Source organism: Pristiophorus japonicus, chromosome 2 (assembly GCF_044704955.1).
Source record: "Pristiophorus japonicus isolate sPriJap1 chromosome 2, sPriJap1.hap1, whole genome shotgun sequence".
NCBI lineage: Eukaryota > Metazoa > Chordata > Chondrichthyes > Pristiophoridae > Pristiophorus > Pristiophorus japonicus.
Window position 1 is genome coordinate 234,933,420 of NC_091978.1, and position 14,311 is coordinate 234,947,730.

The 14,311-nt window shown below is 43.7% G+C and overlaps 1 protein-coding gene across 1 annotated transcript in view; it reads right to left on the reverse strand.

The window, feature by feature from the left end:
- Window positions 1-748: 748 nt before the first annotated feature.
- The window catches only part of cfap299 (cilia and flagella associated protein 299), a 1,211,155-nt gene continuing 1,197,592 nt past the window's right edge, over window positions 749-14,311 (reverse strand). Inside the window, exon 6 of the mRNA XM_070871067.1 lies at window positions 749-963. Within this exon, the coding sequence (XP_070727168.1) occupies window positions 868-963 (96 nt within the window). The 3' untranslated portion in view covers window positions 749-867. The remainder of the gene's footprint in view (window positions 964-14,311) is intronic.

The window sequence follows — 14,311 nt, forward strand, 5'->3', positions numbered from 1 at the left end:
CTTGAATGCTGTAACAATGTATTGAAGCATCTGGAAACCATCAAATAGTCTTTCAAGGAATCACAAAGTTTGTGTAATAATGTAGTCACAGCAGCATTGCAATGAAACCAAGATTTTAAACACATTGGGCATGAATTCAATGGGTGGTTTATTAGCATGACTGAAATATCTTCTTTATCTTTTAATCATCGATCTAGGTTAAAAGAATCTTGACCTCACTCTGGGTGTAACAATGACCAACACTCATGGTGGGGTAGCATGGAGTGGAAGGATATGGACTGAACCCTTTACTCACTCTGCTGAGTCCATGACCTCAGTCGGGAGGTTGCAGGTGGGGGTTAGGTATCTCCTCATGGAAGTGGAGGTGGGGGAAGGGGGGTGGAAAATCAGATGAGAAGTCTCCACTTGGTTATCTTGTGTTAGCTCAAATAGTGTGGACAAAGGTCTGGGTGAAGCTTACTCCCATGTACCTTTAGCCAGAGGTGGTGTACAGCTGTGCAAGACCAAAGCATGGCAGGGAGGGAGTAATATATATTTTTAAATGGTATGTCCTATCAGATAAAAACAACCAAAGCTTTAAAACCCAGTTGTCTTTAAATCACTTTTTTCATGCATATATATTTAACATTTTTAATGCAGGTTAGGTAAAAACAGTATAAGTAGGAGTAGTGTTCTGCAACAGCAAGTTAATACCTTGGAAGCAAAAGTCTAATACTTATAATTAATGTAAATAAAAGATAGATGTTGGTGAAATCTGTGTAAGTTTAATTATTTGTTCACCACAGTTGTTACAATTGTTTAGCTATTCCTTTGAGTGAAAACAAGAACAAGTGCTGTGGAGATCATTCTTTCTTTGTTCTAAGATGCTCAGGCCTTTCTTCTTGTGATGTGGTCAAAAATGACCACTTGGATATAAAGGCCTGTTTCAATTAAGCTTCGTGTGGTATTGTCCCCAGAAGAGACCTGCCAAAAGAAATGCTCAAGTTAAAAATAAATGGCATGAGTGGGGATGGTATTTTAAAGTTTAACTTGTCTTTCTTTGACTGAAAGCTTCTTTTTCAAACTGCGGGTTCAATACTCTTTAAAGGTCACAGAAAGGGATCAGAAGTTGTGTTGAGGCACCCATAGTTGTGCTATCTCTTTGGAGAAAACTCTGTTCTCTATCAAAGATACAACTGGTTCTTTGAGCCCTGTCTCCAACCTGGCAGAACAGCAAGCTTTTAGAAATATTTACTAAGTAGATTTAAAACCCAGTGTGATAGAATATTGCACTAACATTGGTCTTCCACAAAGAAATCTGGTCCTTCCAGCAACTAACATACCAATTCCATCTTATCTAGACTTGTTCTTGGCTGTTTTGGCTGTAAAGCACTTTGAAACGTCCAGTGGTCATGAAAGGTGCTATATAAATGCAAGCCTTTCGTTTTCCTTTTTGTTCCAGTCCCTCCAAATCAACATTTTATCCTGGACTCAGTGACAATTCATGACAGCCATTTCCCTCCCCCGTCACTATATGTCCTCAACCCCATCCAAAGACATCCATAAATACATTGCTGCTCTGAGCAAAGTACCTACTTCATGTTAACAGACGCCACAGAAAGACTAGAGGAAGCCAGGAAAAGAGACCTAGTTAGCTAGATACCAGAAATACTTTTTTTTTCTCCTCTTCATGCAACTTTTAATATTTAAGCATATACAGGTTTTAAACCCTTGGCACCAGGGCTCTGTTATAAACACTAAAAGACCATTTACACTAATAAACATTCCTGTTAAGATTCGATATTAAATTCTGGACAGCTCAATTTGTTCAAGGTCAGCTCAAATTTAAAACATGTGAAGTCTGGTTTGATGGAAATTTGGAGATAAACCACCACAATCACCACACTGTAAAATTCAACTAATGCACCATATAGACCACACTCTACACAAGATTCACAGAATCCATCCCTCCCTGACTAATAAGTGTTGGCGAGACTGCGGTCAGGCAACACATTCTTAGGCATGACACTGAGCACTGAATAAAATTCAAGAGAAAATACTCCTTTTGCAAGATTATTGTCTCTTGCTTTGTATTTTTGTCAGCAACATATTTTCCTGATTCTATAGAGATAATTTTCCTATTTAAAACTGCCAGTGAGGAACCTCATCCACCCGCAGCACATATCAGAAAATTGTTGGTACACTGCCCATGATTTCTATCCTGCACTACTATAAATATGTGGACCTGGACATGGCAGCCATAGTGGGGCAATTGAAACATTTATCGGTGGGCAAAGAACAGGTGAAAGAGACTCGATGGGCTGAATTGCTTCCTTCGGTGTTGTACTATTTGATGTTTCATGTAATCAAAGAACGGCTCCGAGTTGAGGAGCTGGAGTCCGAGCTGCAGACATTGCAAGACATCAGAAAGTTACCTGGATCTTTTGCTCCAGGAGGCAGCCATATGCTCTGGATTAAATACTTTAGAATTGACACGTGGTCAGGGACAGGAGGATGTGACTGTGAGTGAGGTAGATATGGGGATCCAGGCAGTAGTATTGCAGGAGCCTCAGTCCCTGCACTTGTCCAATAGATTTGAGGTTCTTACAACCCTTGTGGACAAATATGCAGACTGCGGGGTGGACGAACAGAATGACCAAGACACCATGGTGCAGAAAGCCATTCAAGTGGGGGGAGTAAAGAGGATGGTGGTTGCAGTAGGGGACAGTATAGTTAGGGGGATAGATAAGGTTTTCTGCAGCCGAGAGCGTGGGTCCCGAAGGCTGTGTTGCCTACCCAGTGCCAGGATAAAGGACATCCCCTCCCGACTGGAGAAGAACTTGGAGTGGGAGGGGGAGGATCCAGATTTCATTGGTACACGTAGGTACCAATGACGTAGGTAGGACTAAGAAAGAGATTCTGCTGAGAGAGTTTGAGCAGCTTCGGACTAAACTGAAAAGCAGAATGACAAAGGTAATAATCTCTGGATTATTACCTGAGCCATGAGCAAATTGGCATAGGGTCAATAGAATCAGGGAGATGAATGCGTGGCTCAGAGGTTGGTGTGGGAGAAGTGGGTTTCGATTCATGGGGCACTGGCACCAATACTCGAGAAAGAGAGAGCTGTTCCGTGGGGACGGACTACACCTGAACTAAGCTGGGACCAGAGTTCTAGCGAATCGAATAACTAGGGAGGTAGATAGGATTTTAAACTAAATAAAGAGGGGGTGGGGGGGGGTGGGGGGGGGCGAGGGTCCCAGTGGAGAGAAATGTAGAAAGCTAAAGAGAAAAGAAAAGGAAGTAATGCAGGAAAGTGATTGTGGTAAGGATAACCAGATTATATCAGGAAGGGACAGAGCATATAAACAAAAGAGTGCACTAACAAATAGGATCCAGGTAAGAAAAAACAGCAATAAGACAAATAGGGCTATAGTACAAAATAATGTTAATATGTCTAATAATGTTAAAAAGACAAATCTAAAAGCACTGTATCTGAATGCACGAAGCATTCGTAATAATGTAAACAAATTAACAGCGCGAATAGATGTAAACGGATACGATATAGTCGCAATTACGGAGACATGGTTGCAGGGTGACCAGGGTTGAGAACTGAATATCCAAGGATTTTCGATATTTAGGAAGGACAGGCAAAAAGGAAAAGGGTTGTTAGTAAAGGATGAAATCAGAGCAATAGTGAGAAAGGATATTGGCTCAGAAAATCAAGATGTAGAATCACTCTAGGTGGAGCTAAGGAGCTCCAAGAGGCAGAAAACATTGGTGGGAGTTGTCTATAGGCCTCCAATTAGTAGTGGTAATGTAGGGAATGGCATCAAACAGGAAATTAGAGATGCATGTAACAAGGTTACTACAGTAATCGTAGGTGACATTAATCTACATATAGACTGGCCAACCCAAATTAGTAATAATACTGTGGAGGATGAATTCCTGGAATGTGTACGAGATGGTTTTTTTAGATCAGTATGTTGAGGAGCCTACTAGAGAACACGCTATCCTAGATTGGGTATTGTGCAATGAGAAGGGGTTAATTAATAGTCTTTAGGGATCTTTTAGGGAAGAGTGACCATAACATGATTAAATTCTTTATTAAGATGAAAAGTGAAGTAGTCCAATCCAAAACTAGGGTCCTAAAATTAAACAAAGGAAACTACAAAGATATGAGGAATTAATTGGTTATGATAGATTGGGAAGATTCATTAAAAGGCATGACGGTGCATTGGCAATGGCTAACATTTAAGGAATGAATGCATGAATTGCAACAGTTATACATTCCTTTCTGGCGCAAAATCACAAAAGGAAAAGTGGCCCAACCATGGCTTACAAAAGAAATTAAGGATAGTATTAGATCCAAAGAGGAGTCATACAAAATTGCCAGAAAAAGTAGCAAGCCTGAGGATCGGGAGCAGTTTAGAATTCAGCAAAAAAGGACCAAGAGATTGATTAAAAGGGGAAAAATAGAATATGAGTAAACTTGCAAGGAACATAAAAACTGACTGCAAATGTTTCTACAAGTATGTAAAAAATAAAAAGATTAGTGAAGACAAATGTAGATCCTTTACAGTCAGAAACAGGAGATTTTGTAATGGGGAACATGGAAATGGCAGAACAATTAAATAAATACTTCCGTTCAGTCTTCACGGAAGAGAACACAGATAATGTCCCAGAAATGCTAGGAAATCAAGGGTCTAGTGAGCAAGCGGAATGAAAGGAAATGATTATTAGTAAGAAAATAGTGCTGGAGAAATTAATGGGACTGAAAGCCAATAAATCTTCAGGGTCTGATAATCTGCATCCCAGAGTACTAAAAGACATAGCCGTGGAAATAGTGGATGCATTGGTTGTCATCTTCCAAAATTCTATAGATTATGGAACAGTTCCTGCAGATTGGAGGGTAACCCCATTATTTAAAAAAAGAGGGAGAGAAAAAACAGGGAACTAAAAAACGGTTAGCCTAACATCAGTAGTAGAGAAAATGCTAGAGTCTATTATAAAGGATGTGATAACGGGACATTTAGAAAATATCAACAGGATTAGACAAAGTCAATATGGACTTATGAAAGGAAAATCGTGTTTGACAAACCTACTGGAGTTTTTTGAGGATGTAACTGATAGAATAGATAAGGGAGAACAAGTGGATGTAGTGTATTTGGATTTTCATAAGGCCTTTGATAAAGTTCCATGTAAGAGGTTAGTGTGCAAAATTAAAGCACATAGGATTGGGGGTAATATACTGGCATGGATTGAAAATTGGTTAACTGACAGGAAACAGAGTAGGAATAAACGAGTCTTTTTCGGGGTGGAGGTAGTGACTAATAGGGTACCACAGGGATCAGTGCTTGGGCCCCAGCTATTCACAATATATATATAGAAACATAGAAACATAGAAAATAGGTGCAGGAGTAGGCCATTCGGCCCTTCTAGCCTGCACCGCCATTCAATGAGTTCATGGCTGAACATTCAACTTCAGTACCCCATTCCTGCTTTCTCGCCATACCCCTTGATCCCCCTAGTAGTAAGGACCTCATCTAACTCCTTTTTGAATATATTTAGTGAATTGGCCTCAACAACTTTCTGTGGTAGAGAATTCCACAGGTTCACCACTCTCTGGGTGAAGAAGTTCCTCCGCATTTCGGTCCTAAATGGCTTACCCCTTATCCTTAGACTGTGACCTCTGGTTCTGGACTTCCCAACATTGGGAACATTCTTCCTGCATCTAACCTGTCTAACCCCGTCAGAATTTTACATGTTTCTATGAGGTCCCCTCTCATTCTTCTGAACTCCAGTGAATACAAGCCCAGTTGATCCAGTCTTTCTTGATAGGTCAGTCCCGCCATCCCGGGAATCAGTCTGGTGAACCTTCGCTGCACTCCCTCAATAGCAAGAATGTCCTTCCTCAGGTTAGGAGACCAAAACTGTACACAATACTCCAGGTGTGGCCTCACCAATGCCCTGTACAACTGTAGCAACACCTCCCTGCCCCTGTACTCAAATCCCCTCGCTATGAAGGCCAACATGCCATTTGCTTTCTTAACCGCCTGCTGCACCTGCATGCCAACCTTCAATGACTGATGTACCATGACACTCAGGTCTCTTTGCACCTCCCCTTTTCCTAATCTGTCACCATTCAGATAATAGTCTGTCTCTCTGTTTTTACCACCAAAGTGGATAACCTCACATTTATCCACATTATACTTCATCTGCCATGCATTTGCCCACTCACCTAACCTATCCAAGTCGCTCTGCAGCCTCACAGCATCCTCCTCGCAGCTCACACTGCCACCCAACTTAGTGTCATCCGCAAATTTGGAGATACTACATTTAATCCCCTCATCTAAATCATTAATGTACAGTGTAAACAGCTGGGGCCCCAGCACAGAACCTTGCGGTACCCCACTAGTCACTGCCTGCCATTCTGAAAAGTCCCCATTTACTCCTACTCTTTGCTTCCTGTCTGACAACCAGTTCTCAATCCATGTCAGTACATTACCCCCAATCCCATGTGCTCTAACTTTGCACATCAATCTCTTGTGTGGGACCTTGTCGAACGCCTTCTGAAAGTCCAAATATACCACATCAACTGGTTCTCCCTTATCCACTCTACTGGAAACATCCTCAAAAAATTCCAGAAGATTTGTCAAGCATGATTTCCCTTTCATAAATCCATGCTGACTTGGACCTATCATGTCACCTCTTTCCAAATGCACTGCTATGACATCCTTAATAATTGATTCCATCATTTTACCCACTACCGATGTCAGGCTGACCGGTCTATAATTCCCTGTTTTCTCTCTCCCTCCTTTTTTAAAAAGTGGGGTTACATTGGCTACCCTCCACTCCATAGGAACTGATCCAGAGTCAATGGAATGTTGGAAAATGACTGTCAACGCATCCACTATTTCCAAGGCCACCTCCTTAAGTACTCTGGGATGCAGTCCATCAGGCCCTGGGGATTTATCGGCCTTCAATCCCATCAATTTCCCCAACACAATTTCCCGGCTAATAAGGATTTCCCTCAGTTCCTCCTCCTTACTAGACCCCCCGACCCCTTTTATAACCGGAAGGTTGTTCGTGTCCTCCTTCGTGAATACCGAACCAAAGTACTTGTTCAATTGGTCCGCCATTTCTTTGTTCCCCGTTATGACTTCCCCTGATTCTGACTGCAGAGGACCTACGTTTGTCTTTACTAACCTTTTTCTCTTTACATATCTATAGAAACTTTTGCAATCCGTCTTAATGTTCCCTGCAAGCTTCTTCTCATACTCCATTTTCCCTGCCCTAATCAAACCCTTTGTCCTCCTCTGCTGAGTTCTAAATTTCTCCCAGTCCCCAGGTTCGCTGCTATTTCTGGCCAATTTGTATGCCACTTCCTTGGCTTTAATACTATCCCTGATTTCCCTTATATATATATATAAATGATTTGGATGGGGGAACCAAATGTAATATATCCATGTTTGCTGATGACACAAAACCAGGTAGGATTGTGAGTTGTGAGGAGAATGCAAAGACGCTGCAAGGTGATTTAGATAGGTTGAGTGAGTGGGCAAATACATGGCAGATGCAGTATAACGTGGATAAATGTAAAGTTATCCACTTTGGTAGGAAAAGCATAAAGACAAAATATTATTTAAATGGTGATAGCTTGGGAAATGTCAATGCACAAAGGGTGTCCTTGTACACCAGTCATTGAAAGCAAACATGCAGGTGCAGCAAGCAATTAGGAAGGCAAATGGTATGTTGGCCTTCAGAGGATTTGAGTACAGAAGCAAGGATGTCTTACTACAGTTATACAAGGCCTTGGTGAGACCACACCTGGAGTATTATGTGCAATTTTGGTCACCTTACCTAAGAAAGGATATACTTACCATAGAGGGAGTGCAGCGAAGTTTCACCAGACTGATTCCTGGGATGGCAGGACTGTCGTATGAGGAGAGATTGGGTCGAGTAGGCCTGTATTCACTAGAGTTTAGAAGAATGAGAGGGGATCTCATTGAAACGTATAAAATTCTGACGGGGCTGGACAGACTGGATGCGGGGAGGATGTTTCCCCTGGCTGGGAAGTCTAGAACAATGGGTCACATTCTCAGGATACGGGGTGGGAAATTTAGGACTGAGATGAGGAGAAATTTCTTCACTCAGAGGGTGGTGAACCTGTGGAATTCTCTACCACAGAAGGCTGTGGAGGCCAAGTCACTGAATATATTTAAAAAGGCATCAAGGGGTATGGGGAAAAAGCGAGAATATGGTGTTGAGATAGAGGATCAACCATGATCATATTGAATGGGAGTACGGGTTCAAAGGGCCAAATGGCCTACTACTGCTCCTATTTTCTATGTTTCTATAGCGAAGCAGCAGCCCGTTTTACACCAAGCCCCATGTTCTTTTCCATTGAGGAAAATTCACTTGCACCTGTCTTTCATTCGACAATAAAAGTTAAAATGACCTTCCCTACCCCCACATGACCAGTACTAGAAAAACACCCTGAGCTGTAAGTGTATGACACCACAATACCAAATGGAAAATTATGCTGTTGGTCAGTGTATCAATATTCTTGCAAGTAACTTTGAATCTAGTTAACATTGGAAGATAACATTCTCCTCTGTTTGTGGGCTGTATGGTCCTAATTTAAAGGAGCTTGGGCAGTGATAAGTCTGCTGTTACTGGGTATGTCCACAGCCCAAAACTGACTGGTGTAAATTTACCACCCCATTTCTAATGGGTTTACGTAGACTTTGCCACGTACAGCTGTTTTCCACTGGATACCACAATAGGTGGTAACAGTGTACCATATATGTGGCAGGTTTTGTTGGATTACAGCTGTGTCAAATCATGGAATTCATGGGAGAGACCAAAGCTATAACATTTTGTTAGTGTTTTAAATCCAGCCAGAACCTTGTTGCTCAGCTGGGGGTCCGTTTTGGTTTGTATGTGCACATATCAGGAATTAAAATCGCTGAATATCGCTGGTTACAAAGGAAAATAGCTCTGGAGGTAAGTATAATTCATTTCTATGTGAACTAAACCTTTGCCAAATTAAATATTCCACTTCACATAATCCAGTAGTAAAATGCCCAGGGCCGAAATTGCCCCCCTTTTTTAAGAGCCATTACCACCTCAAATAGGTGGCAACGGTGCAGAAAGCAATCACTGCTCGGTCGGCGCGGAGGGGCCGACATTTTCTAAATTGCCCTCCTTTATTTTTTGAGCGGTGTAAGGGATCGACCTGGTCATCTTCCTGCCCCGTCGGGCACGCACCAACCCCTTTCCGACCGGCGGCGACCCACTTTCCGCCCCGCATGGTAAATTGCCCTGCAGGAGCAGACCGGCCACCGGTTGGTGTCCCTGACAGCTTTCCCCAAAGGGGAGGGCGCACTGCCAGGGCCACCATTTTATTTTAATTGTCATCTGACTCCGAAGTCGGCCTGAAAATGGCAGCCACGGTTTCGGCTGGGCCGCCAAAAGGCAGCCTGGCACCCACACTGGCCTGGCCGAAACCCTCCCCAGTGGCCCGGTGGATGCCACTAAAGTGGCTGCAAAGCTCGTAGCGACCCTCATCTTTAACCAAAGGGAAGAGACGTTGTGACATTATCAGTGCAGCTCTGATGATTCGGAGCGACGGCCAACCCGACCCAACGCCACTTCCGCAATTCTAGCCACCCGGGACACCACACAGACACATAAAAAAATTAAAGTGCTGAATATCGTTCTACTCTCTGTACCATGGACTGAGGCGGAGAAAAAATATTTTTAAATGGTCAGTGCGCCCCGTTTGGGGCGGAAGGCAATTTCGGCCCCTAAGGGTGATTGCTGTAGGATATGGATAAAAAAGTTACATTGACGTGGTGAGGTTCTTCTGAAGTTGGAGCTAAGGCACATTGAAGGAAGGAGTTTTATGGTTGCTATGCATAGTAAATTAATTCAAAATGGTTGTGTTTTTGATTTTACTACACATAATAACCAGAACCTCTCCCCATTGTTGGGGCAGAGCAACGAGGGCTTTATTCTGTTTCTGATTTGGTCACGTATGATGCTGATACTGGCCAAAAATAGATTCAAGTGTGTGCCATTCTCCAGCACTGACATTCCTCACCTTGTTAAGTACAAAAATTAACTTTCTATTTAAAAATTGGCAAATCAAAGTAAACAAAGTATAAATGTGCCTGTTATTAACCTAAAAACTGCAGAATCATAACATTTAAAAACTTTAAAGCATTTCACAAAATTTTTGTTTGGGAGGAGAAGTAAAATCACTCTGCCACATTGTTTCGCCTTCACACCTTGTTGGTGAATGTGGAACTGCAGTAGAGATGGCTTTCACTACATTGGAGGTCACTTTCATTACTTTGGAGGTTTGTGCATCTGATCTTCACTATCCATCCGTCATATATCAGATCAGCATGAGTGCTGCTTATGCTGTTTCACCTTGGACTTCAGATGAGGACCAAGATGAGCAGCAGCAGGAACAATACCAGCAGCAGCAGCAGTAGCAGCAGTCTTCTCCTCACCGACCTGTCGCCCCACAGGAGAGAGCTGATGAGCACAGAGGTACAGCTCACAGGAGGCGATACCAACAACGCAGGCAGAGGATCAGCTTCCTGGACATGTTTGAACACCCGTGCCTCAGGAGGCTCAGGGTATCGTGTCAGATCGTGGCAGACATTTGTAGCCTGTTGGAACAAGACCTGTTGCCAAGTGGACCTGGTGGGCATGCTTTATCAGTGGTTGAATACCACCCTCAACTTCTTTGCCTCAGATTCCTTTCAGATATCTGCAGGAGACACTTGCAGGATATCACAGTCGGCCACTCACAAATGCATCATACCAATGCCACATTTGCCAGGGCAGGAAATTATGTACATTGATGAAGCCAGTCAGAATGAGTGGGCTCTCTGGTTTGTGGCGTTACAAGGTGCTACCCCTGTGGCTTCAGCAGAGGTAGAGGCAGCCTTCTCACTTCCCTGCTATGGCTGCTTAGACACTCTTGGGGACATCCTTTGGAACCACTGATGACCCTGCCAAAGTCTGCTCCTCCTGCGACTGTGCAGGGGCAGATTTATAAGAGCATAAGAAATAGGAACAGAAATTGTCCATTCGGCCCCTCGAGCATGCTCCGCCATTCAATAAGATCATGGCTGATCTTCTATCTCAACTCCATTATCCTGCACTACCCCATATCCCTTGATTCCCTTAATATCCGAAAATCTATTGATCTCTGTCTTGAGTATACTCAACCATTGTGCCTCCACAGCCCTCTGGGTTAGAGAACTGCAAAGATTCATCACCCGCTGAGTGAATAAATTTCTCTTCATCTCAGTCTTAAATGGCCCACCCCTTATTCTGAGACTGTGACCCCTTGTTCTCAACTCCCCAGCTTGGGAAAACACCCTCCCTGCCCCTACCCTCACTGCCTCTATCCTGTCAAACCGTATAAAAATGTTGTATGTTTCATGAGATCACCTCTCATTCTTCTCAAGTCTAGAGAATATAGGCCTAGTCTACACAATATCTAATTGTAGGACAATCCCCCTGTTATACATGTAAACCGAGCAGAAGTGCCTTTAACACAGCTAGGCTGAAACATCAGTGCTACCATGAGCAGTTCCAGGATGACCTCGATAACAGGCTGATGACTCACGGTCCGCTCATCGGCAACACCACACAGAAGTGGACAAAGCTCAAACAGATGGTAACAGACTCAGCAAAGACAACTCTTGGACTTAAAAAGAAGGTACACCTAGACTGGTTCGATGAAAACAACGTTGAGATCTGCAAGACGCTGGATGAAAAGAAAAAAGCATACCTAGAATGGCAAAATGACCCTTCCTCAATTTCCAAGAGGGACCGCTACAGACAGATGCAAAGCAAAGCACAAAGAGACCTTCGCCAGATGCAAGATAAATGGTGGCAGACGAAAGCAGAGGAAGTGGAACATTATGCTGAAACTCACAATATAAAGATGTTCTTCAGCGCCATCAAGTCAGTCTATGGACCATCAAAACCCAGCACTACTCCACTCCTTTCAGTAGATAGCAGCACTTTGATCAAAGACAGGACTGCCATAAATGAGAGGTGGAGAGAACACTTCAGTAATTTTCTTAAAACGACCTTCAACAGTGAACGAAAAAGCACTTGACTCCATACCCCAGCAACCTATCAAAGAAGATCTTGATCTTCCTCCCAGCATGGATGAAGTAAAGAAAGCCATCAACCAGATGAGTACTGGAAAGGCTCCAGGAAAGGATGGAATCCCTGCCGAAATCTACAAGGCAGTAGGCCCAGCAACTCTCGAGGCCTTTCATGAAATAATAACTAGCATCTGGGAAGATGAAGATATGCCACAGGACTTCCGTGACGCTATGATAGTTTCCCTCTACAAGAACAAGGGCAACAAAGCAGACTGTGGCAACTACAGGGGAATATTGCTTCTGTGCATTGCTGGGAAGATCATTGCCCGCATAGTATTGAACCAACTCATAGCTAGTGTCTCAGAAGGAAATCTTTCAGAAACACAATGTGGCTTTCGACCTGGTCGGAGCACAGCGGACATGATCTTTGCACTCAGACAAGTGCAGGAGAAGTGCATTGAGCAGAACATGGACCTGTACGCTGTATTTATTGACCTCACCAAGGCCTTTGATACTGTCAACAGAGCAGCACTGTGGTCAATCTTGATGAAACTTGGGTGCCCAAGGAAGTTTGTCCACATCATCGAGCTGTTTCATGACAACATGACAGGTGAAGTGCTCTCAGACGGCACAACCATGGCCCCATTTTCCATCTCAAATGGAGTGAAACAAGGTTGTGTACTCGCTCCAGTTCTGTTCAACCTATTCTTTACCTGCGTCTTGAACTATGCCATAAAAGACTTGGAGTTTGGGGTCTACCTGAAATATCGATTAGATGGTTCACTCTTTGACCTCCGCTGCCTTGCTGCAAAGACCAAAGTACAGAAACTACTCATCCTAGAGGCACTCTTTGCTGATGACTGCGCCCTTATGGCACACAAGGAGAGTGACCTACAATTCATAATCAGCAAATTTACTGAGGCAACAGAATTGTTTGGCCTAACCATCAGCCTTAATAAAACCGAGGTTCTCTATCAGCCTGTCCCTGGCACCATAGCACCTGCTCCCACAGTCTTCATCGGCAGTATGCAACTAAAGTCAGTGGACAGCTTCAAGTACCTTGGCAGCACCATATCAAGTGATGGGTCCTTGGACAAGGAGATTGATGCAAGGATCTGTAAAGTCAGCCAGGCACTTGGTCGCTTGCGCACTAAGGTGTTGAGTCACCACCACATCCGACTGTCAACTAAACTGTTGGTGTATAGAGCAGTCGTTCTCTCATCGCTCCTTTATGGATGTGAGACCTGGACACCCTACAGGCGTCACATCAAAAAGTTGGAAGCTTTCCATATGCGCAGTCTCAGATCTATACTCCACATACACTGGCAAGACCGGGTGTCAAACTTTGAGGTTCTGGAGAGAGCACAATCAACTAGCATTGAGGTGATGATCATGCGAGCCCAGTTACGGTGGGCTGGACATGTCATCCGCATGGATGAGTCAAGAATCCCTCGTCAGCTTCTTCACGGCGAGCTCTGTGAAGGTCAAAGACACCAGGGGCGCCCCCGCAAGCGCTACAAAGATTGCATCAAGGCTAACCTCCAGTACTGTGGCATCCGACCAAAGGATCTCGAGAATACAGCAGCTAATAAAATCCAGTGGCGAACCCTCACGAGGACTGCCTGCCAGACCTTCGAAGAAAGCCGATGTCAACGCCTGCGGGACACTAGAGATAGACGACATCAGGTGGCAGTACTGTCAGCATCAGGCACATCGAACTTTCCTTGTCCGACGTGCAAGAGACTATTTGCATCCAGAATTGGCCTATACAGCCACTTGAAGATACATGCCATTGATGATTAGCACAGCAGCGTCTTTGTTGGATACGACAGACTACTAAGAGAGACATGTAAACCTGTAAATACCTTGTGTAGCCACCAGAGGGCTCATCCCTTGGAGTCCCAAGGGATCCCACAATCCTTTGGGAGCACCTGTACTTAAGGAGGCCTCACAGGCTGGAGAGAAATTTTGGAGACCTGCAATAAAAGACTACGGTCACACTTTACTTTGAGCCCACAGTATCCAGTCAGACTCTTTATTCATACATAACAACCCCCATCCCAGGAATCAGTCTGGTGATCCTTCGTTGAAGTCCCTCTAGCTCAAGTATATCCTTTCTTAGGTAAGGAGACCAAAACTGTACACAATACTTCAGGTCTAGTCTCACCAGGACTCGGCCATCATTATCCGAG